The sequence below is a fragment of the Streptopelia decaocto genome (assembly GCF_964273445.1).
Source record: "Streptopelia decaocto genome assembly, chromosome: 10".
In the NCBI taxonomy this organism is placed as follows: Eukaryota; Metazoa; Chordata; class Aves; order Columbiformes; family Columbidae; genus Streptopelia; species Streptopelia decaocto.
Genome location: NC_138665.1, coordinates 1,002,991 through 1,027,762, shown reverse-complemented (window position 1 = coordinate 1,027,762; position 24,772 = coordinate 1,002,991). Strand labels below are relative to the sequence as shown.

Below are 24,772 nucleotides of genomic sequence, written 5' to 3'. Positions count from 1 at the left end.
TCAGCACCAAAGCCCTCGGTGCCATTACATGTCAAGATCCTTTAAAGACAACCTTTCAAATTACAGAGAGGGAAAAAGGGGAGGGGAGAATCTATGCTCGCATCCCAAACCCCCAGGAACTGGTCTGCACAGTTATCCCTGTCCATCCCGCTCAGCACACCTCCCTCACGGCACACCCAGCTCTGCCTTCCAGCAGCTGTTTCTGAAAACTCCAGAAAGGACTATCGAGAAGCCCCAAAAGCAAAGTGGTCAGAGTGGATATGCAACCACGCAGATGGCAAAGAGAGCAGTTTGCCTCTCTGAAAGGTTACTGGGAGCACAAAGCCCAAGATGACACCAAGCTGGGAGAAGAGGCTGACACTGGAAGCTGTGCTGCCATCCAGAGACCTGGACAGGCTGGAGAGCTGGGCAGGGAAAATTTAATGAAATCTAACAAGGGAAAGTGTAGAGTCTTGAATCCGGGCAGGAACAACCCCAGGTTCCAGTTTAAGTTGGGGAGTGTCCTATTAGAGATGCCAGCATAGGGGAAAGGGACCTGGGGGTCCTGGGGACAGCAGGGTGACCATGAGCCAGCACTGGGCCCTTGTAGCCAGGAAGGCCAATGGTACCTGGGGTGGGTTAGAAGGGGGTGGTCAGTAGGTCAGAGAGGTTCTCCTGCCCCTCTGCTCTGCCCTGGGGAGACCACACCTGGAATCTTGTGTCCAGCTGTGGCCCCTCAGTTCCAGCAGGACAGGGAACTGCTGGAGAGAGTCCAGCGCAGCCACCAAGATGCTGCAGGGAGTGGAGCATCTCCCGTGTGAGGAAAGGCTGAGGGAGCTGGGGCTCTGGAGCTGGACAAGAGGACACTGAGGGGGGACTCATTCCTGGGGATCAATATGGAAAGGGGGAGTGTCAGGAGGATGGAGCCAGGCTCTTCTCAGTGACAACCAGTGACAGGACAAGGGGCAATGGGTGCAAACTGGAACACAGGAGGTTCCACTTAAAATTGAGAAGAAACTTGTTCGGGGTGAGGGTGTCAGAGCCTGGCCCAGGCTGCCCAGGGAGGTTGTGGAGTCTCCTTCTGTGCAGACATTCCAACCCGCCTGGACACCTTCCTGTGTAACCTCATCTGGGTGTTCCTGCTCCATGGGGGGATTGCACTGATGAGCTTTCCAGGGCCCTTCCAACCCCTGACACTCTGGGATTCTGTGACAGTCTTGGAGAAGGTGGCAAGGGAGGGCTGGGTTCTGGTTCCAAAGGCATCACTAACTCACCCCCATCTGACAACACACCAGGCAGCAAAAGCAGCAGGTCCCAGCCAGAGGTTTGCAGCAAACCCCACCACAGGAGAACCTCAGTTCTCACCTCCCCAGCTCCGGCCAAGCCTCTGCCACCGCATCCTCAGCCAGGCACCGAAACATTTGCCAGCAAACCTGTCCTGAAGTCAACGGGGGAAATTTGGAGATGGAACTGAAACCGGTATTTGAGCAAGCAACTCCTTCTCCTTTTACTCTTCCTCTTTTACTTCGGTGTCAATCTCCCCATGGACTTCAGCATCCTGCCACAGAGAGAGCCCCTTTCAGGGGACCCGCTCCTCTCTGCCACCGGGCTTAGGGCACCCCTGAAGAGCTGCCACGTGTGCCAGGGGGCAGAGCCCTGCTTCTTTCACAGAAGTAACCACAGGCCTTCAAACACCCTAAGTGGAGACGGGTAAACCTATTTAACCAAGGAGAAGAATATCTGAGCGCTGCTTCATGTCAGCAGCAAAACTAAACTCAGCTCAACACACCCACCGCTGCTTCTGCCCTCCCTAGAATAATAATTTCCTTACAAGAAGTCAAAGAATTCAGCTCATTCTCTCTAAATATTAAACATGAGCACACGTTTAACTTCAGACAGTTGATACCCCAGTGCCTACAGAAAAAGCAGTTCTCACCAGCAGGAAAGGCAGCATGAATTTACAGTTCAATGACCAACATGCATAACATGATTATTTCCATAAACCTAATTCTGCACATACTAGTAACCAATAGATCTTCAGAAGTAAATTTGGTCACAAGGCGTTATTTCAAGTGGACTCCCAGAGGTGCCCAGTTCTAGCAGTCACTTGCACAGCGGGCGGGCTGGAGCGAGCACAGTGCCCGGTACCCACGCTGCAACACCCCAACGTACCCGACACCTCCTTTAACCCAAGACACAACACCCTCGGGATATAAGCCTTGCACGTGTCCCCTTTGTGCATGGAGAGAGGGTTTTTTAACCACAAACCAATGCTTATCACTCGGAGTTAATGCAACCACTACAAAACCACAGTGATCCTTCCTCCGCTTGAGCCTGAAAGGGGCGAGAGGGACCAGGCCAAGCAGAAAACAATCACGTGCTCCTCAGAGCATCTCCGTCAGCAGAAGAGCTGGTAGTTTCAGCTTCTAACAGGTGACATTTGAGGAAGTTTGTCTTCATTTGCACTACCCTGAGAGAGAGACCACATGGTTGAGAAGCAAAACAGAAGGATTTCTTTTTAATTTTTGCCCTACAGTAAATTTTGGGTGAAAGAAGAGGATAACAAGGTTTATGGGAAATCATTGAGACTTGCAGTCTGCTGTCCAAAATTAAGTATTTTTGCTTTTAAACTAACCTACAATAATTCACAGAAGACAAAAAGCTTGTCTAGTGCCAAAGCCCAGCAAAACCATGCAGATTCAGCTCTTCCCCATTAATTTGACAACCTCAGGCTCAGAGCAGAGGAAGAAGCAACAGATCCCCTGGACAGCAGATCGGTGGCAGGGAAGCCCAGCGTCTCAGGCTGCGTGCTAGCTCAGCACCAAAGCCCTCGGTGCCATTACATGTCAAGATCCTTTAAAGACAACCTTTCAAATTACAGAGAGGGAAAAAGGGGAGGGGAGAATCTATGCTCGCATCCCAAACCCCCAGGAACTGGTCTGCACAGTTATCCCTGTCCATCCCGCTCAGCACACCTCCCTCACGGCACACCCAGCTCTGCCTTCCAGCAGCTGTTTCTGAAAACTCCAGAAAGGACTATCGAGAAGCCCCAAAAGCAAAGTGGTGAGAGTGGATATGTAACCACGCAGATGGCAAAGAGAGCAGTTTGCCTCTCTGAAAGGTTACTGGAAGCACAAAGCCCAAGATGACACCAAGCTGGGAGAAGAGGCTGACACTGGAAGCTGTGCTGCCATCCAGAGACCTGGACAGGCTGGAGAGCTGGGCAGGGAAAATTTAATGAAATCTAACAAGGGAAAGTGTAGAGTCTTGAATCTGGGCAGGAACAACCCCAGGTTCCAGTTTAAGTTGGGGAGTGTCCTATTAGAGAGCAGCATAGGGGAAAGGGACCTGGGGGTCCTGGGGACAGCAGGGTGACCATGAGCCAGCACTGGGCCCTTGTAGCCAGGAAGGCCAATGGTACCTGGGGTGGATTAGAAGGGGGTGGTCAGTAGGTCAGAGAGGTTCTCCTGCCCCTCTGCTCTGCCCTGGGGAGACCACACCTGGAATATTGTGTCCAGTTGTGGCCCCTCAGTTCCAGCAGGACAGGGAACTGCTGGAGAGAGTCCAGCGCAGCCACCAAGATGCTGAAGGGAGTGGAGCATCTCCCGTGTGAGGAAAGGCTGAGGGAGCTGGGGCTCTGGAGCTGGACAAGAGGAGACTGAGGGGGGACTCATTCCTGGGGATCAATATGGAAAGGGGGAGTGTCAGGAGGATGGAGCCAGGCTCTTCTGGGTGACAACCAGTGACAGGACAAGGGGCAATGGGTGCAAACTGGAACACAGGAGGTTCCACTTAAATATGAGAAGAAACTTGTTCGGGGTGAGGGTGTCAGAGCCTGGCCCAGGCTGCCCAGGGAGGTTGTGGAGTCTCCTTCTGTGCAGACATTCCAACCCGCCTGGACACCTTCCTGTGTAACCTCATCTGGGTGTTCCTGCTCCATGGGGGGATTGCACTGGATGAGCTTTCCAGGTCCCTTCCAACCCCTCACATTCTGGGATTCTGTGATGGGGCAGCTCAGCTGCTGGAGACAGACAAGCGGTGCCTCCCCCTCCAGCAGCCACTCTCACACTTCTTGCAATTGCCACTGACTACAAGGAGATTTTCTGCTTTGCACGTAACAGGCATCTCGCACCAGCCTCCATTACAAGGCAATGCTGGGAGACAAACGTGGCACGTTTTCAGCTGTCCTGCAAAAGTCTATTCAGGGATGTGATGCTGTGTCAAATCCTGCAAACTATTCACATTGATATCATGAAACACAAGACCCGTCCTAGGCAGAGGCTAGTGGGATCCATACAGAAAATATAAACACGAAATCCTGCCGAAAGTCGCTATGAAAAGCAGAAAGCGGATGCGTGGGTATTACCTCCCATCTCCCTATCGAGTGGTGGGTCATCGTCTGCCACAGAGAAGTCCAGAGATGCTCCTGCTATTTCCAGCATATCTTCATCACTGGTGCTGCTCTGGAAACTCCCCCGTCGATAGCCTTTCTGATCCATGGCCAGAGCTTCCAAACCTGGGGGCAAAGGGAACAGTTTTTAGAGCACAATCATGAAGAGTCATCTTCTAAGCTTTGTCCTGAAGACCAAGAGGCCATGCTGCTCTTCCCACATGAAGAAGAAATGCAGCGATATCCCCTCAAGTTTTGGCTAGAATAGGACACAACTGGATGTTTGCAGTTCCAAGAAAGGCTCTTGCACTAGATTTCATATTGCCACACACCAGAAACAAACATCAAGTGCCAGTGTGGCATCTGAACTCAACTGGAAAGACAAACAAACGGCAGCAATAGGGTGCTCCGGTTCTTTAAAGAAAACAGGTTTAGTGAACATTGCGTGGCCAAGCCAAGCCGCATGGAGGAAAATCCTGCCATAATAAGGGTCGTACACACATATCCTCTCAGCCCAGCGACAGCCAGAAAAGGGCTCAAACTGGATTTTGAATAACCATGAAACAGGCTTAATGAAGCTTATGAGACCAACAAATTGCAATCGGCCATCCCAAAAAAATTGAAACAACCCTCGTCTCAGCTGCCTGTATCTCAGGGGCCCTGTCCCATGTCACCCACTGCCACGGCTTGTGCTCCAGGGTCTGACCGCTATCTCTCACCCAAGAGCAGCCCCAATGCCTCAGATAATGTTTTCCTTTATAGAAAACCAATTCTGTTTCTAAGTTCTTAGTCTAAAAAGCATCTCGAGACATCTCCTTTTCCTCCTTTACGTTACCCACAATGACTGTGAAATCATTTCCATCTGCTGATCACTACCAGACAGAGCAAGGAGAAATCCACTCTAACAATAGGTAAAAAATTACTCGGGTCAACACCACGTTAGACAAGGCAAGTGACATCTGCTGATGTGTTTCTAAAACAATCTCCACATGTGCTCTCAACAGGTTTGCAATGACTTTGTTTTTTACCATTTCACCTCCCGCAGTGTCATTGTATTTATTGATAGAGAACTGTGCAAAGCCCATCACGGAGGAAGGATCCTCACAGCTGCGATGCTCTCCAGATGCGCCAAGCTCACCTACCTCCTCTGAGATGCAGGCAAACTATCAAAACAATGATTCTTAACCCCCTGCACGCAAGGCCGCAAAAGGCAATCTGGAAACGTGCTATTAAACTTCATAAATAATCTTAAATAAGTACCCTTGAGCGCTGCCAGCTCGAGGAGCGGCCAGTGCCAGGACACAAGACCCATGGGCTCTCCTCCTATTCTCTCAAATGGCAGCAAAACTACAAAAGCACAAGCTGTGAAAACATAATAATAAACTAAATTGGAAAACAAACAGGTCTCAGCCTCAAAACTAGCTCTTGCAACCTGCAAGTGGGAATCTTTTCATCTTAACGAGAAGACAGGCCACGTTAGCTTTTCTCTTGCAAACATACGTATTTTTCAAGAGAATTATAGAGGAACTAAATATGCAGCTCAGCCTTATTTCAGGAAGGGAAAATGTCCTCTGCAGAAAGCACTTCCTATTGCAAAAAACTGCCAGCACACCATAAAAAATAAAAAGTCTTGGCACTGGACGAAGCGACGCGTTGGGCTCTTCGCTGAGCCTTATTCTGTGGGACATGATACTGCTTCACTTTGAAGCTCTGTTTACTCATTAAACTGGTGCAGAGCACACCAGCAAAGAGAGGGCGAGCGCACCAGCAAAGAGAGGGCGAGCGCACCAGCAAAGAGAGGGCGAGCGCACCAGCAGCACGGAGAACCAACAGCAGAGGAAACTAAGGGATTCAAAGCTATTATTGGCCAGCTAACAATAAAGATAATTAAACATCATTAAAGTGCTGTGGTGCACCTTTGGTGAGCTCCTTCCAGGGAGCACAGCAGACACCAGCTCCCAGCCCGGGAGGCAGGAATGGTGGAGAACTAAGGAAAGCCTGTGCTCGTGTGTCGCAGGGCTTGGCTGCAGCACAACACAGTGTTATAGGTATTTTCCAATAAGGTTCTGTGTGTGTGTGTATCTATATGGGAGGGGAGGTTTAAAATATATCTGTATGTGCATATTTGCTTTGCACAAAAGGCATAAAAAGCCCTGCCAGCGGCTGAGTGCCTCGGCAGAGAGAAGGCACAACGCCATCAGCATGGGCCGCTGGGAGCCCCCGTTTGAAAACGGGGGCAATGGCACCTCCTGCTCCCTCTAATCCATCCCCTAGTCTGTCCTCATTTACACCTTAAAAAACCAAATCCAAGCCAACAAGCACAGCAGCCTGCAGCCACAGCAGAGCCGGGTAACACCCAATGCTACAAAGCACAAAAAGGACACAGAAGATGATAAATCGGTGCTTGCTTCTCTCCCAGTCGCTAAAGCAGTCCCTGCAGATACAGGTTTAAGACACTTTTTCTTACAAGAACGCTCCCTCTATGGGCAAGCACTGCCTTTCACCACAATCCCTCATCAGGAAACAGCTGCTTCTGTCCTACCAGGTGTGGGCTCTCCGGGATGCAGCAGCCGTACGTACCAAAGGGCTCGCGGTGCAGCCAGCGTGTGTGTGCGCGAAAATCCATCGTCCCCCAGCTGCTCCCGTTCGCCTGCTCCGCCGTCCTGCTTCCGCACATCGCAGTCAAGCAAAGGGAAGCACACAAAGCAAAGCCCGATGGGGTCGGCCCCACGCCGCCTGGAAGTGACTCAGATGACACAAGCAGGAAGCCGGAGCACCCCGCGGCCACCCCGCCGAGCCACCCAGCCCCGGCCACCGCTGCCAGCCAGCTTCAGGCCCGCGGGCACTTCTCCGTCCGCACCAGACATCACGGGCTCTTCTCTCCATTCCACGCTTTGACATCCCCGGCCTCATCCCCAGTAAACCTGCTCCCCCAGCCTCACCTGCAGCCAGAGGAGCGGGACCAGCTGTGGCACCAGCACCACCACACTTGCCATCACCAAATCCAGCAACACAAGGGGCTTGGAGCTGCCCTTCCAGCACACAGGTCCAACAGTTCCCCAGTCAGAGCGTGGTAGAAGTTCCCACAGCGTTTTTTCCACCCTGTCAGACGGGAGGTTTGGCTGCGGCTCTGCTGACACCACAAGCCGTCACACCAGAGCACAGCTTAAAAAGGAGCCGGGAGTAATTCCAACCAGGCGCCTTCACAAGTTGTTGCTGTGGTGGAAGGATTGAGCTTGCCAGCCCGCGGCTATTTATTTCATGTGAAAAATCAAAGCCCAGATCACAAGACTGGTGAGGGGCTGGAGCACGAGTCTTATGAGAAGCAGCTGAGGGACCTGGGGGGTTCAGCTGGAGAACAGGAGCTGAGGGGAGACCTTCTGATCTCTGAACTGCCTGAAAGGAGCTTGGAGCCAGGGGGGTCGGGCTCTGCTCCCCAGGAACAAGCAAAACAAAACACCACAATGAAAATACACTGGACAAGGAATAGCTGGAGGGAGTCCAGTGGTGGGCTATGAAGATGATGAGGGGCCTAGAGCATCTTTCTTATGAGGAAAGACTGAGAGAGTTGGGTCTGTTCAGTCTGGAGAAGGCTGAGAGGGGATCTTGTCAATGCTTATAAATGTCTTAAGGGTGGGTGTCAAGAGGATGGATCAGACTCCTGTCAGTGGTGCCCAATGATAGGACAAGGGGCAATGGGCACAGACTGAAACACAGGAGGTTCCATCTGCAGATGAGGAGAAACTTTACCTTAAAATGTGCCAGAGCCTGGCCCAGGCTGCCCAGGGAGGTTGTGGAGTCTCCTTCTGTGCAGACATTCCAACCCGCCTGGACACCTTCCTGTGTGATCTGCTCTGGTGACCCTGCTTTAGCAGCTGGGTTGGACTGGATGATCTCCAGAGGTCCCTTCAACCCCAACCATTCTGAGAAGTGACAAAACAAGAGGAAACAGCCTCAAGTTGCGCCAGGGGAGGTTGAGGTTGGATCTTGGAACAATTTCTTCCCCAAAGGGCTGTGGGGCATTGGAACAGGCTGCCCAGGGCAGTGCTGGAGTCACCATCCCTGGAGGGTTGGACAGACGGACATGAGGTTCTCAGGACATGGGGCAGTGCCAGAGTCAGGTTATGGGTGGACTTGATGATCTTGAGAGTCTCTTCCAACCTAAATCATCCGTTTTTTAGAGATGAGAAAATCAGAGCTTTGACAGTTCAGGGCACTTCTAACTGATCCCTACAGCACCTCTTCACAGGGGCAGGCACACCCTGCCCGCAATCACCAGATCCAAATACGGAAAAGCATAGAATAAACTAATTGTAACTGGAAAAAAAATACTTAAATATTTTATATATTTTTTTAATTTAGCTGTTTTGTCAATGTACCAGGCTTGGAGCCAGCAGAGCATGGCTTTACTGCAACACTATCACTCCAGAGGCTCACCTTGCCTAAATAAAAGGTTTCTCATTCGAGCAGAGGAGGTTTCCACACGAGAGAGAAAATTCAGTGCACTGCTCAGCTAAGTGAGCTGGTTTGGATCTTCTTGTATCCCAGCCCATGAAACACACAACCCTGCCAGGCACGGGCTGATGTGCGCACTTGAAGTGAACTGCAAATGGCACTGAATGAAACAGAAAACATCTGACACAAATAAACCCCAAAACTCAAACAACGGTGATTTCTTAACTGCTTAAAAAAAATTCAGAGCAGAGTGTTTACAAGGTTGGAGGCAGCATTCACAGAAGAGCTCTGGGGTTTTCAGCCCTCATCCGAAAACAAATCAGGGTTCAGATACCAGTGGATCCCTTGAAAGCATTTTGTAGCTTTACAAAAGAGATGATGCTATTTTCCCAAGTCATTCCTTCCTCTAACTCCTTGTGCTGTCTGAAATGCCTACAAGCAGTCCCCCCTTCTGTACAGACAAAACTACACCAGCAGGTGAGCTGACAACGGAGAGGATTTCTCACACCATCCCTAAGCACCATTTGGGTGCAGTAAGTGACATACAAGTATTCTCAGGAAAAAATGCAATATTCTAAAGCATGTTGTTATTAGCAATGGCTTCATTTCACAAACACAAACGAATCACTTAGTGGCCCAAATAAAATTATAAATGTGTCTTTTGCCATTGCATTTTAAGTGTATGGGCATAAAAGCACTTCAGTACACATGTTCCCTTCTCGCTGCCCGCCTGCCTGTTTCTCCTCTGAAAAGCAGACAACTGCTCCAGCCTCCAGCATCAGCCACATCAAAAAAAGGGACCTGGGGGTCCTGGGGACAGCAGGGTGACCATGAGCCAGCACTGGGCCCTTGTGGCCAGGAAGCCAATGGTACCTGGGGTGGGTTAGAAGGGGGTGGTCAGTAGGTCAGAGAGGTTCTCCTGCCCCTCTGCTCTGCCCTGGGGAGACCACACCTGCAATATTGTGTCCAGTTGTGGCCCCTCAGTTCCAGCAGGACAGGGAACTGCTGGAGAGAGTCCAGCGCAGCCACCAAGATGCTGAAGGGAGTGGAGCATCTCCCGTGTGAGGAAAGGCTGAGGGAGCTGGGGCTCTGGAGCTGGACAAGAGGACACTGAGGGGGGACTCATTCCTGGGGATCAATATGGAAAGGGGGAGTGTCAGGAGGATGGAGCCAGGCTCTTCTGGGTGACAACCAGTGACAGGACAAGGGGCAATGGGTGCAAACTGGAACACAGGAGGTTCCACTTGAATATGAGAAGAAACTTGTTCGGGGTGAGGATGGCAGAGCCTGGCCCAGGCTGCCCAGGGGGGTTGTGGAGTCTCCTTCTCTGCAGACATTCCAACCCGCCTGGACACCTTCCTGTGTAACCTCATCTGGGTGTTCCTGCTCCACGGGGGGATTGCACTGGATGAGCTTTCCAGGTCCCTTCCAGCCCCTGACATTCTGGGATCATCCATTCCCCTCCACAGCAGATGACGGGTCCCTCCTGGGGCTCCCAAGGCGGGTCCAGGGCTCCCCCAGCCCAGCACAGGACCAGGAAACTGAAGTTGCTCCCATGGGGCTGGAGCTGGTGGCACAAATCACCCCACAGCTCCAGGAAACATCTCGGCCTCAGCGGCTGCTTGAGCAAAGGCAAACAAACACGGGGCGAGCTGCTGGCACCAGGCAAGGGCTGGACGGCCACGCTGGTCTGGAACAATAGGTGGTTGTAGAGAAACTGGGAAATCCACCAACACAAGCTGAACACAGAGACTTGAATTGTTTTAGGGCTTGTTTGGGGTTCTTTTGTTCTTTAACACGTACTCACATGGACTCCAGGAGCTGATATTCCATGCGCAGGCCTGACCTCCTTCCAGCAGGGGAACACGCGCTGTCACGTTTCGCCAGGTAACACCAGAAAGCAGTGTACAAACCTGCGACGTTTCAGTTTTTCTGGCACTGGGGTCGGTACAGCACGTTATCGGATCTGTACTGACACTACACACGATGGCCTTAAGTCCCCATTAGTGTCACCTCTTCTGGAATAATTCATCATTCCCCGCAGCTTATGACACTAAGTCCAGTACAGTGCAAAACTCAAGCGGAGGCAAACATCGGGCACAGCTGATTTCATCCTCAGCTCATGAGAAACTACATTTTCTGAATAAAACCTTGTTTCTAGGGTTGTTGTTAATCAAATCGCATATACTTGCCAGAAGAACACATGTCCAGAAGAAAGAGGTAGCACCTTGCTACCCCATCGTCTACAGTAATTTGCAACTAGTTTTCCCAGACAGTACCTAGAAGGTCTATCCTTTGGTAAAGGCCTGTACGACATTCTAACCTCGTATATGTGAGCAAAGTTTTGGCAGTCATCATATGCATAAACACTGTGCATGCTGCTCCTAATCCCTGGGTACGTGCACATTTAAATCAAACAGGAATGTGCTTTTCAAGTGCTTTCGGGCCGGGGTGGGGGGAAGGCAACAAGACAAAGTGGGATGGGAATGATGGAAATATCTGGCTTTCCAATGGGAGAACAAAGGCCAAGGATTCCCACGATGCCCAGGTTGGTTAATGCCAATACAGAAACGGAGCCAGCCCAGCCACCCACGGCTCTGCCACCTTCAACATGAAGAAGTTTCTTCTCATATTTAAGTGGAACCTCCTGTGTTCCAGTTTGCACCCATTGCCCCTTGTCCTGTCACTGGTTGTCACCAGAAGAGCCTGGCTCCATCCTCCTGACACTCCCCCTTTCCATATTGATCCCCAGGAATGAGTCCCCCCTCAGTGTCCTCTTGTCCAGCTCCAGAGCCCCAGCTCCCTCAGCCTTTCCTCACACGGGAGATGCTCCACTCCCTGCAGCATCTTGGTGGCTGCGCTGGACTCTCTCCAGCAGTTCCCTGTCCTGCTGGAACTGAGGGGCCACAACTGGACACAATATTCCAGCTGTGGTCTCCAGATGCAGCCAAAGGCCCTGCCGGCCCCAATCAAGACCAGCGTTGGTCCTCCCAAAGCCAAAAGAAAGGTTGTTTAGCGCACATTCAGGACAACTGTCACTAGTACTACCAGTAAATCCCAATCCGTTATTAGAAACATATTTTCCTAAGTTATTTCCTCTGCATCAATTGGCTTCTCCAGGGAAGCTCATTCTTCCTCCCTCTTCCCAGACATGCTCCACTTCTTTGTGATATTAATCACCTTGCATATAGTTTTAAGGAATTGTGTCAAAGCAAGCCAAGTAACATTTAACAGTCAGCAACCTTCTAAAAGCCAAACAGCAGTTCTTCCTGATAATTACTGATACGCAACCACAGCTCTCAAACCACCCCTCAAGCAGTAAACTCCCATTTAAATGTTTTTGTTGAAACTGCCGGTTTTTTGGTTGACATTGCCATTGTTTTCTACAGTTGACTATACCTATGAGCTGGGTCCACATGCTTTATTGGAAGCAAACAGCTGCACTGGAGGCAGGGCAGGACAGAAGAGCTGGTACACCAGTGTGCTGGAGATGATGAGCAAAGCTGCAAACACCCAAGGATGAGCAGCCAAACTGACCCCAACGTCCCTCTGTACAGCCATGCTGCTCTTCTCGGAAGGTTTTTTTCCCCGTTTCACCACAACAGACATCTGTAACACGCCAAGTTTAGAGAGACAAACTACACCTTGGATTTCCCAATACCCACTCCCATTTCCAAAGCTATGTGCTGCTTATCCCTCCTCCCAGGATAAACACCTCTGCTTCCAGTGCATGCAGACCTGCCCAGCGCAAGCCAGTGGGGTTCAGAAGAGGATCCCATGATATCCACACTCAATATCCATGTTACCAACCACCACTTTGATTTGCATCCCTCTTGCGACACTGATCGTGGGCCCTAGACAGCTCTCAGGTCCAGGCTCACCCAACAGGTTTGGGCTCACAGAATCCCAGAATGTCAGGGGTTGGAAGGGACCTGGAAAGCTCATCCAGTGCAATCCCCCCATGGAGCAGGAACACCCAGATGAGGTTACACAGGAAGGTGTCCAGGCGGGTTGGAATGTCTGCACAGAAGGAGACTCCACAACCTCCCTGGGCAGCCTGGGCCAGGCTCTGCCACCCTCACCCCAAACAAGTTTCTTCTCCTCTTTCAGTGGAACCTCCTGTGTTCCAGTTTGCACCCATTGCCCCTTGTCCTGTCACTGGTTGTCACCCAGAAGAGCCTGGCTCCATCCTCCTGACACTCCCCCTTTCCATATTGATCCCCAGGAATGAGTCCCCCCTCATTGTCCTCTTGTCCAGCTCCAGAGCCCCAGCTCCCTCAGCCTTTCCTCACACGGGAGATGCTCCACTCCCTCCAGCATCTTGGTGGCTGCGCTGGACTCTCTCCAGCAGTTCCCTGTCCTGCTGGGACTGAGGGGCCACAACTGGACACAAGATTCCAGGTGTGGTCTCCCCAGGGCAGAGCAGAGGGGCAGGAGAACCTCTCTGACCTACTGACCACCCCCTTCTAACCCACCCCAGGTACCATTGGCTTCCTGGCCACAAGGGCCCAGTGGTGGCTCATGGTCACCCTGCTGTCCCCAGGACCCCCAGGTCCCTTTCCCCTACGCTGCTCTCTAATAGGTCATTCCCCAACTTATACTGGACCCTGGGGTTGTTCCTGCCCAGATTCAAGACTCTACACTTGCCCTTGTTCTATTTCATTACATTTTTCCCCGCCCAACTCTCCAGCCTGTCCAGGTCTCTGATGGCAGCACAGCTTCCAGTGTCACCCACTCCTCCCAGCTTGCTGTCATCCTCTTGTACTATATTAGCCCTATTGTAGCTTTGCTCCGGTGTTGCTCAATGTTCAGACCAAAGCAGCCTGACCAGCATGTTTACTGGGATCGTGGACATTTCAGTGCTTCTCTTCAGAAGTCCTTGCTTTAAGGTGCTTCATCATACAGAAATGCAGTAAGTGCCAAGACACAAATCACACCGCCTTGTTTTTGCTGGGTTGGTTGTTTTCCTCTTCAACTTTTTGTAATTTCCATTTTAACTGATTTTTAACTAGAAAAACACCTGAAAGAACATTTTAATAGTTTAATACCAATGATTTTTACCAATTTAATTCCAATTATTACTTTTATATGTATTATAAAATCAGGCTATTATGTTCAAGTGGTCTGCTAAAGTAAGCAATAATTCAGAAGAAAGTATATTTGAAATCTCTTCTGATCTTGGACCTGACTTTAAATGGACAGTGAGGGTTTAAAGCCTGCGTGTGAGCCGCCCGTAGAAGCAACACTTCCCCAATTCAGAGCTGACTTGACTATAGGAACGGGCATCCTTAAGTGCACACTTCATTGTGTTTGAAGGCAATGTAGTGAGATATGACCGTAAAACGCAGAACTGCTGAACGCACCCAGGAACTTCTTTTGCTGTTCTAAGCACACATACTAACTAATAAGAACTGCATGCTTGTTGCTCTTTTTTTTAAATTTTCAGTTAAAAAGCCAAAATTCTCAGCTCAGCCACCACTTCCCTGGTTGTCCTGGTTTTGTTAAAAAACAAGTTTCTCTTTTAGTGAATTTGCCTGTCAGCTAAAGCTTCATATTAGCTGCATTTTCCTGGAGAACCAGATACATGTTTTGGTAAACACAGCAATGGAATGTGAGGTTATTGATAAGGATGGATGGACATCTCATGAGAGGGGCAACGAGAAACAGGTGACCAAGAAACTGACCAACGGAGTATAACATCCCATTCATGTGATACTTCATATAAAAGTGGGAGATCACGAGGATCTCGTCCCTTTTTCCTTATGGCGACATTATCAGAGGACCTTGCGAGTCGTCCCTGCGAACTGAGGCCAGTGACAGACTGAATCCAGCTCCGGTTGGCTGCAGAGTCCAGTCCAGGACTTCGGGTGCCGGCTCTGCAGTTGCTGAGACTTCCAAGATTGGTTTTGTATATTTTGTATTATTTTCTCTATTTTATCGGTAGCATTAGTAAAACATTTTTAATTTTTCCAACTCTTCTCTCTGTCCTTCTTTCCCTCCCGATCGCCTGTGCTGAGTGGGAAGGGGGAGAGGGGGTTAACAATACACCTGCCAGGGTTTTATTGTCACCCCGCAATCAAACCCTCGACACGCGTCCTGAAGCAAAACCACCACACAAATCCCCAACAGCCGAGAGCTTCTTCACAAACACCTCCAGCTCCTGCCCACGTTTTGACAAAAAGCAGCCTAACTTGAAAATGCCAAAGACCCACTTTACAGGCAATTTATGACTGTGACACACAACAGAGCGCTAAAGGGGTTTTGCGACTGCTTTTTGAGGTTTCTGTATTTTCCAGACTAAAATCAGTTCTTTACAGCTGTTTCCATACTGACACACAACCAGCAGCTTCTCTGCTGTTACCACCGTCTTTGGAAATCCAGGATGGTGACACTTGCTCCATGTAGGAGTATCAGCTGAGCTAGAGCCTTATTTTTAAAACATACCCATGTAGCTGGTCACCAATGACTTCCAAGTGTCTCCAGGGCATCCTCAGGTTAGCAAATCTTCAACAACAAACAGATGTCACTCCACTCATCCAGCCTTCCCAACACAAACGGGAAGAGGCCAGTTAACACAGGACCCGGAGTGGAATAGCACAGCATGCCTGCCCCCAAATCTAGTGGAAAAATGACCGGAATGCCAGATGAGAAGATCTTAATGCAGAAGTGTCTTCAAGGCAGCATGAAAACCAATAGTACTGGCCAAATATTGGTTTTATACCACAGAATCATTTTGGGTGGAAGAGACCCTCGAGATCGAGTCCAGCCGTTAACCCAGCCCTGGCACTGCCCCATGTCCTGAGAACCTCATGTCCGTCTGTCCAACCCTCCAGGGATGGTGACTCCAGCACTGCCCTGGGCAGCCTGTTCCAATGCCCCACAGCCCTTTGGGGAAGAAATTCTTCCCCAAATCCAACCACAACCTCCCCTGGCACAACTTGAAGCCGTTTCCTCTGCTCCTGGTGCTTGTTCCTGGGGAGCAGAGCCCGACCCCCCTGGCTCCAAGCTCCTTTCAGGCAGTTCAGAGATCAGAAGGTCTCCCCTCAGCTCCTGTTCTCCAGCTGAACCCCCCAGGTCCCTCAGCCGCTCCATCACACTTGTGCTCCAGCCCCTCACCAGCTCCATTCCCTTCTCTCCACTCGCTCCAAACATTCTTTTTCCACTTTCTGGCAGGGAAACACACAGAGTAAACACTCTGCCCTCTAAACCCAGACACACTTCAAGGCTCAGCAATGTTTCTTAACTCTGATTCCTATCACTGCAACGGGCAGATCCCAAGAACTAGTCTAGCAAGAGGCTTATGTTGTCTCCTCCATTCCCAAAAATCTATCACTGCATGGTGTGCTCCATGGCCATATCCACCCACGGTTTGCAGCGACACCCGGCACCCACACGGGTCCCTGTGCCACAACCACGTCCGACAGCTCCACACTCCACGCGGAACAACTCCCCCGATCGCAGCGTTTTTAAACACTGCGCCTTTCCTGTTTACCCCCACAGGGCAAACAAGAAAACAAGTCCATTTATTCAAGGTATAGATAATACTCCCTGACTAAAATAAGTTAATGCAGCCACAGAACTAGTGCTTTGGAAACTTGCTTCCGCTTTTCAGATTAAAATGTAAGTCCTTGTAGTAACACATAGTACTCATGCACTGTAACCGCTGGCTGTGCACACAAAGACGGAGGGTCTTCACCTTTGGATTACAGAATTTACAACCACCTCATTCTCTCCCTATCTGTTGCATTAGGTTATTTTACTGGAATTCAAAATGGACAAGAATTTGCTGTTACAGAGCTCAAGTTATATTTCTATAGTCCGGTTTAGTTTCAAGCTTTCATCAAGTTTCAGCTTGAAAAACTGTCATTTCATGCTATTGTTAATTGCCAGGTACTGTATTCCAGCAGAATATCTGCTATTTTTTGGTTGGTATTGTGAGGTTTCACAGCAGACCCTGAAATTCAAACAGCACAATGTGGCATCGGGTTAAGACTTTGGGGAGACTGCAGTTCTCCTTGCTTGACGGCATAGAAAACACCCAGAATACTGAAATATAGGCTACAACGGACTTAGAAGGGGATTTTCTGAGCCACAAAGAGAATGTAAAGCACCCAGTGAGAAAAGCCTCCCTGTCGTGACAGTAAGAGGGTTATGGGGGGAGAACCGGAGCCCTGGCAAGAGCCGCTGCTGAGCCTCCCCAGGGAGATGGAACTAACCATCCAAAGAGATTCTGCCAAATCCCAGTGAGAACGACGTGCACCGAATGCTGGGAAGGGCCAGACCCCGAGGACTGTGCACACGAGTTACCGTTCCGACACCTCCATGAAATCCATCTGAACCGCTCGGCACACATAACGCAGCTGATTTTAGACATTTTTGTCGGAGCAATGGATTTAGTTCTGCTGGCAGGCGGACTGGCTATTCAATACACATTCTCTCCTTGTACAGTCGCTAGGTGTTTTAAAAAATAAAGTTTCTGAAAAGGGAGCAGATAAAAATGGCATTTTTGAAGTACTGAATGGCAGCCCGACAGGTCTGAAACTCACACACACAGAATGTCAGGGGTTGGAAGGGCCCTGGAAAGCTCATCCAGTGCAATCCCCCCATGGAGCAGGAACACCCAGATGAGGTTACACAGGAAGGTGTCCAGGGGGTTGGAATGTCTGCACAGAAGGAGACTCCACAACCCCCTGGGCAGCCTGGGCCAGGCTCTGCCACCCTCACCCCCAACAAGTTTCTTCTCAAATTTAAGTGGAACCTCCTGTGTTCCAGTTTGCACCCATTGCCCCTTGTCCTGTCACTGGTTGTCACCCAGAAGAGCCTGGCTCCATCCTCCTGACACTCCCCCTTTCCATATTGATCCCCAGGAATGAGTCCCCCCTCAGTCTCCCCTTCTCCAGCTCCAGAGCCCCAGCTCCCTCAGCCTTTCCTCACACGGGAGATGCTCCACTCCCTTCAGCATCTTGGTGGCTGCGCTGGACTCTCTCCAGCAGTTCCCTGTCCTGCTGGAACTGAGGGGCCCAGAACTGGACACAATACAACTCCTCGCGTTGAAGCAGGACAAGCTGGCGTACACAGCAGCGCTCACTGACCGCAATACTGAAGCAGCTCTCGGGACTCATTGAATTTCTACAGATGGTTCAGCCTCCTACAAAACCAGGACGCATGTTCACGGTTCACCTTCCGCCCTCCAAAAACAGAAGCTGCAGCATTTCAGCGTCCAAACGCTCTGCAGCTGCCCACAGTGCCAGCATCCTCAAAATAGAAAGAGGTTTCCGTATCCCCACTGGGAAAAGGGAAATTTGTAAAGCAGCTACTGCCACTGAAATAAGCAGCCTGTCCCGCTAATTAATTTCCAGGTAGGTCCTCAGGAAGCAGCTTTGTGAGGCGATCCTTGGTGGTGGCGGGTTGGTCTCATCCACAGCAGGTAGCAGAGCCCCATGGGTTTCAGACCCTCTGTTAATGGACACCTCCCATGCTGTTCGTTATAAAGTGTTCTGGAAAATGGAACTGCACGTACATTTCATGAGGAACTGGTCCATTTATTGTGGTGCAGCACTTGAGAGACTGTAAGCACCACACAAACACACAAAGGATCTTCCCTTTGTTGATTATGGTTCTTACAGTCTCAAAGAAGAGCTGAAATGAACAGCCCCTGCCTACAGCAGTATTTCTTTCATTTAAAACTTTTTAAAAAGTGATACTGTAGCAGCTGTCATTAAAAAAGAAAAAACACAAGTTATTTTTACATAACCTGTGTAGGTCTCACTGCAATACTTAATTTCTTGATAATTTTCTGCTTAAAGCAAAAACCCATTAAGATGCAAAAGGACTATTAAGATGAAAATCAGGGACGTGATGAAAATCTCCTGCCCCCTGAAAAGCCACCAGTTGCCTCTCTCTGACCAAAGTGCTCGTCTGCGTATTCTTATCTCTACTAACTCTATTACCCAAGCATGCATGCAGCATCCCTTCTTAGGGATAAAACGCACAAGCATCCACGACACAGACAAACCCAAAGTTCAGTCAGCTGGCTGCTGAAGGCCCAGCAACTTGCCTGCTCTGTCCTGGAGACACTCCGGTTCTGCCCTACAGCACAGCCATGTCTTTCTTCTCCAAATAACAGCAGGGCGCTGCAACAGTCGCCATCCCTGGAGACAGGCTCACCCGGTCCTCAGCCTTGAGAAACAAATGGGTCTTGAGGAAAACTTCAATAGCTTCACCCAAAAGCATGCAGGGATGCACACCTGACATCCCACCAGCCACGACACAGCTGTGCAGAAAAGGAACAACTGTGAAACCGGCCAGCACTGGGCCCTTGTGGCCAGGAAGGCCAATGGGACCTGGGGTGGGTTAGAAGGGGGTGGTCAGTAGGTCAGAGAGGTTCTCCTGCCACTCTGCTCTGCCCTGGGGAGACCACACCTGGAATCTTGTGTCCAGTTGTGGCCCCTCAGTTCCAGCAGGACAGGGAACTGCTGGAGAGAGTCCAGCGCAGCCACCAAGATGCTGCAGGGAGTGGAGCATCTCCCGTGTGAGGAAAGGCTGAGGGAGCTGGGGCTCTGGAGCTGGAGAAGGGGAGACTGAGGGGGGACTCATTCCTGGGGATCAATATGGAAAGGGGGAGTGTCAGGAGGATGGAGCCAGGCTCTTCTGGGTGACAACCAGTGACAGGACAAGGGGCAATGGGTGCAAACTGGAACACAGGAGGTTCCACTTAAATTTGAGAAGAAACTTGTTCCCGGTGAGGGTGGCAGAGCCTGGCCCAGGCTGCCCAGGGGGGTTGTGGAGTCTCCTTCTGTGCAGACATTCCAACCCGCCTGGACACCTTCCTGTGTAACCTCATCTGGGTGTTCCTGCTCCATGGGGGGATTGCACTGGATGAGCTTTCCAGGTCCCTTCCAACCCCTGACATTCTGGGATTCTGTGAAACATCATCAGCAACACTGCAACAAGCCTTGAAACATCAGTTAGGGTGCTCTCACACCACTTCAGAGTGTCCAAGCACTGGCCTCAAACCAAAAGCACCACAGAAAACAACATCTGCAGCGTGACAGCGACGGGTACGCAGCACCGTGCAAGTCCAAACCACCCGGCTTTGCAGCTTCTCCTCTTCAGCAGATGTGGACGAGCGCAAGGTGACCTTGCCTGCTCCGTCTGATGCCATCTGCTCTGCCTTGGGATACTATACAAGCAACATCGAGGGGACGGGTGGGCTTCCACGGGCAAGGGACTCGTTCAGAGAAGGATCTTCCCCAGGCAGACTTCCTTCGGAAACAACTGCCCGTGAGGCTGTGCTGCGTCATCAAGAGTGAGTTGTTATTCCAGAGGGAATAATTAAACACATGATGCAAATGCACATCAACATTCAACCCCACGCTGTCAAATCCTGCACGTGGGCACTCAGACCTGAATGCAAACTCCCAAACAAACCCGCTGGATGAGTCCAAGACCAGAGGATGGCAACGTCAGCCCCTGCCAGCCCTTGCAAGCATATTTCATAGCACATCACAAATGACTTGGGATGTCCTGTGGATGAACTATATGAGCATGCTCAAAGCGAGGGATTTTGGGGGACAGGTTTGCCTTTCTTCACTAGTGACCAGATCCAGCTGGTGTCACGTTCCACACCAGGGATGGAAGAAGAAAATGAAGATCCATGGCAGAGGGAAAGAAAGAATACGGGTGTTGGGGGAGGAGGAGGTTGGCCAAGGTGGACACAGAGCAAAGGGGCAGAAGTGGGTGAGACCTGAGAGCCCACAGGGCTACAGCAGCACCTTGGTCTGAAGGTCTGGATGCCACCACAACACAGCCAGCCTTGAAAATGCTGTTCCCAGGTTAAAAAAGAACATTTGTGTACATCGCCCTGCACTTAAAATCCCCATATCAAATCTAGACAGCGGCACATCCTGGGTGCTGCGGGAGATCTCCAGGCATCTCAGCAGCAGAAAACGCGCCCTGAGCATGAGGCCACCACCCCACATTAGAGCCACTGTCCCTCTGCACCGTCCGCATCCCTGGTTTTTGAAACCTGCTGCTGATAACTCGTGTGACAGTCACGGCCAACAACCTAAGAGCTCGTTCCATGATTCCTCCCACTAAACCAGCTGATCGTGAAGAGCAGCTCTTCATCCGGACAGCAAACCACTCCGCGTTGTAATTGCAGGCTGCAACGGGATAATTGCACAACCAGTTTTTTGCCTTGCCGACACATCTAGAGTTGAACGAATAATGTATCGTTAACAGATATTTCCCTGAAATAGCCACATTTCTTACTCAATTAGGAGCTTCATGGCTTACAAACCAAACAAAAAAAGCACCAAGAAAAAACCCCACACAGATCAAATGCAAATCAGACAAAGTAGTGCTGGAGAAGAACTGAAGGAAAGTATTTAGATAAAACTGAAATCTTGCCTCACAGTGTTACCCAGTCCTGAAAAGCAATGGGGTTGCCAAGAGCACAGGGCAGCAGACAGCAGCAGCACAGCTGTACAGCGAAGGACACGAGAGAAAAGTACATCTGTGCGCACAACTTCCCAATGACCCCCAACAAAGCTCTGTGGGAGGAAAGAGCAACGGGCTTCCATGTTTTAGGGCCCATGGTGATTTTCTAACTTCTGCAGCTTTCTGGTAGCTGAAGATAATGATGCGTGAGTCTGCAAAGAGACCAAAGGAAATTTGCTATTAAGTTTTCAAGCATACGGGAGGGTTAGAAGGTGCAGGGACAATACGACTCCATTAAAAACGAACAAACAAACCACACCAGACTTTTGGTTGGGTGCTGCTCCCAAACCATTTCAGCTTCTGGCGTTACTGAAGAACTGTTAGTGACAACGCCACAAAATCTTGGGCAAACCAAAACCAAATCCAAACCTCGGAAGATATTTCAGTGAAAACAAGTTTGAGGTCATATACTACACACGTGCACCCATCACTGTGCAGAGGGTGGGAGGTCATTTCAGAAAGCAGCAGCTCAGCAAAGCTCCAGCTCAGGCTGGCAACAAGCTGATTCGGTCGTTGCATCCCAAAGAATTAAAAACAGCTTGCGAAAATAAACCCGTTCTCAAGTTCTTCCGGGAGCAAGGGCAGTCAGAGGGACAGCGGCGTCTGCCAGCCACACGTCCCCACTGCCTCCCAGGTGCCCCCCACTCCCAGGTGCAGTCCCACCCCACAGCCAACCTCCCCCACAGCCACCCAGAGCAGAACCACCAACACCTGGAAAATTCCGAGATGTGCCTTTCACAAACACCTGCTTCACACAACCGTAGAAAGCTAAATTGTTCCTTTCGTTCTGCCCACAAGTTTCAAGCTTAACAAAGGCTTTAGGACTTGGGCCAATGAAAGCTCACAGCATCCAGAAGCCAGTAACACATGTTGTATTAAAGGATTTCCAAACTCCAGTTGACCTATTTCTCACCCCACCTGTGCCTGGTGGCTCCTTCAGATGGGAATTTTCCTTGAGCACCCAAACAAACACAGAGGGACAGCAGCTCCAACCACGTGCACTCCAGCAGACGCAGACAGAATGGAAAGCGGGTGGCGTGTCCCCCGCAGCCCATCCTCTCGCACACGCTGCCCAAGCCCGGTGCTCTGTTCTCGGCACCGGCCTTCACCCGCAGGAAAGGTTAATCATGATTACAAGAAGATCATTTACCCATCCAACAAGCAGCGGCAGTACCTTCTCCCAAGGCTCAGCTGCTCCTGCCTTCACTCCGATGCTTCTTGGAGCTGCTGGAAGAGAAAGAGTCACTTGCTCAGGGAGGAAAACAGAGCCAGGACACACACACAGCCTCTCCCAGTGTGAACTGTGGGGGTGTCAGCCCCGTAACTCGGAGCCAGTGGGACTAAAGACACTTCAGGCACTGGACTCATGTCGAGTTTCATGGAGAACATCCCTGCCCAACACAGGGATCTGGGAATTCTCCCATTTCGTGATCCTCTTCAACCTTCTACACCAGCTTTTGCTAAAGCTCCTGCTTCCCATCTCCAGCTGCAACACTGTCCCAACTAGGGTGAGGGAAGAGCAAATTAATTTTAGTGGACACAAGCATCAAGGCTCTATGGGAAAAGGAGGCAGGATGGTAGGACAGGGGTGTCACCAGGTTTAGGAATCCATGTTTAGATTGTGACTGTGGTTTGCAGGCTGCTTCTTTTTTTAAACCTGGAATATGTGACAACACAAGTGCCAATTTTCATTTCCAGGAGCAGCTTTTCAAATGTTCACATTTAGGAGACTGGGAGAGAAGACAGTTTCCCCAGGGTGTACAAAATCCCAACAGAAGCTCCTCACAAGCTGGCAAGACTCAAGTTTCTTGGGGGCAGAAGGCCGGTGCAGGAGCAGCAGCCAGTCTGACCCACAGGATGCCCAGAGGCCGCTGCGGGAGCCGACCCGGCCCACGTCCAGCTGCCCACGGTCCCGCTCAGGCCGAGCTCTGGTTCCCCAGCGCGGCGGGAGCTCAGACGCAGGGCGGTTCGGGTCCTTCCCACCCACAGCCCACAGCGCTCGGCTCCACGGGTCCCCCACTCCCGCCCACACCGCTCGGCCTCACAACTGCCCCGGTCCCCCCATCCCTACCTCGGCCGCTCCGGGCCCCGCTCCGCCAGGCCCGGGCCCCACAGCCCCCGCGACACCTGCGCGACGGCGGCTCCACCGCGACAGCGGCTCCACCGCGACAGGGAGGGGTCACGTCGCCCACGTGACGCCCGCGCTGCCCCGCCCATTCGCGCCGTGCCCATCCGGCAGCGTCTTGCGCAGGCGCACTGTGCTGCTGATGAAGGAGGCGGCACCTCACCGCCGCCATCTTGAGTGTGGGCGTCGGGCTCTTAAAGCGATACGCTCCCCGTTCTGTGATGGGTTGGTCAAGGGCAGGCGAAGCGGGTGCGGAGGGTCCCTGAGTGAGGCCACCGTGAGGCAACAGCGCGAATGGCACCTCCACCTTACCGCTGTCCCGGCCCGGCTGTTCCCCCTCTCTATCACTAGCCCACTACCGCAGACCCACTACATCAGTGACCACCCCCATCCCTGCTCTCCCCACCACTGGTCCCCTATTGCTGGTCCACCCCACTGCTGACCCCCCCATCACTGGCTGCCCCAGCAGAGACTGCCCATCACTGCCCCCCCCGCCCCCTCTGACAGACCACCCCCATCACTGATCCCTGTAGCTGACCCCCACCACTGATCCCCCATCACAGACCCTCCCCATTGCTGACCCCCATCACTGACCCCCCAAACACAGATCCTTCCATTGCTGACACTCCCATCACTGACACTGTATTGCTGACACTCTATTGCTGACCCTCCATCACCAAACCCCCATCACTGCCCCCTGTGTCCCCCAGCCAGGCTGGTGCAGCAGGTCCCAAAGGTCTCTGCCCTCTGCCACCACCATGAGCCCCACTGGGATCCTACCCCATGCTGAAACCCTCAGGAAAACCCCACCCTGTAGGGTGAGGAGGGCTGGACCCAGCCCAAGCATCTCTTGCTTTCCCCTGAGCTCAGCTCATCCATCACCACCCAGCCCTGGGCTGGGACATTGCTGCCAAAACACATGGGGTTGGGGGGGAAGTTTTTGATGCGGTCTTAACAATAATTGTCCCTCCTTCCCTTGCCCACCCTTTTCCCCAGCCACTGCGGAGGAGTCGAAGGACACGGAGGAGTTTCTCCCCCTGAATCCCTCCGGCTGGAGGATGCATCCTTATACAAGATGGGGCACTTTCCAGCCCCACAAAACCCGACTGTGAAGGGAAAATGTTAACGGGAACAGGAAAATTTCCAGCTCCAGGAACACTTTTCCCCCTCAATCTACCAAATACATGCAAAAGGTGTTAGTGCTTTCCACAACCCGCAGACAACCTGTCCCTTGGCACCAGCACAGTCACCTCGGTGTCCAACCCCACTTTCCGTGCCACACTGAAGGGGAGCCGGCCAGTGCTTGGGGACAGTCCCTTGGG

General features: G+C 51.3%; 2 protein-coding genes across 10 annotated transcripts in view; one reads left to right on the top strand and one right to left on the bottom strand.

Annotated features, from left to right (window-relative positions):
• The window catches only part of LOC309444418 (H(+)/Cl(-) exchange transporter 5), a 51,988-nt gene extending 28,484 nt beyond the window's left edge, over positions 1 to 23,504 (bottom strand). For 2 of the 8 annotated variants that reach the window (XM_082062206.1, XM_082062210.1), the window contains exons 1-3: positions 23,397 to 23,504; positions 22,500 to 22,552; positions 4,346 to 4,495 (exon numbers count right to left, since the gene is read on the bottom strand). In XM_082062206.1, coding sequence (XP_081918332.1) covers positions 4,346 to 4,478 — 133 coding nt within the window. In that variant the 5' untranslated portion in view covers positions 4,479 to 4,495; positions 22,500 to 22,552; positions 23,397 to 23,504. Of the gene's footprint in view, positions 1 to 4,345; positions 4,496 to 6,949; positions 7,071 to 22,243; positions 22,263 to 22,475; positions 22,553 to 23,396 lie in introns of those variants that run through there. The other 6 variants (XM_082062203.1, XM_082062208.1, XM_082062204.1 and 3 more) reach the window with 5 other exon arrangements.
• Positions 1 to 24,772, top strand: part of LOC309444422 (uncharacterized protein) — a 207,908-nt gene that overhangs the window by 164,719 nt on the left and 18,417 nt on the right. The window lies entirely within an intron of this gene.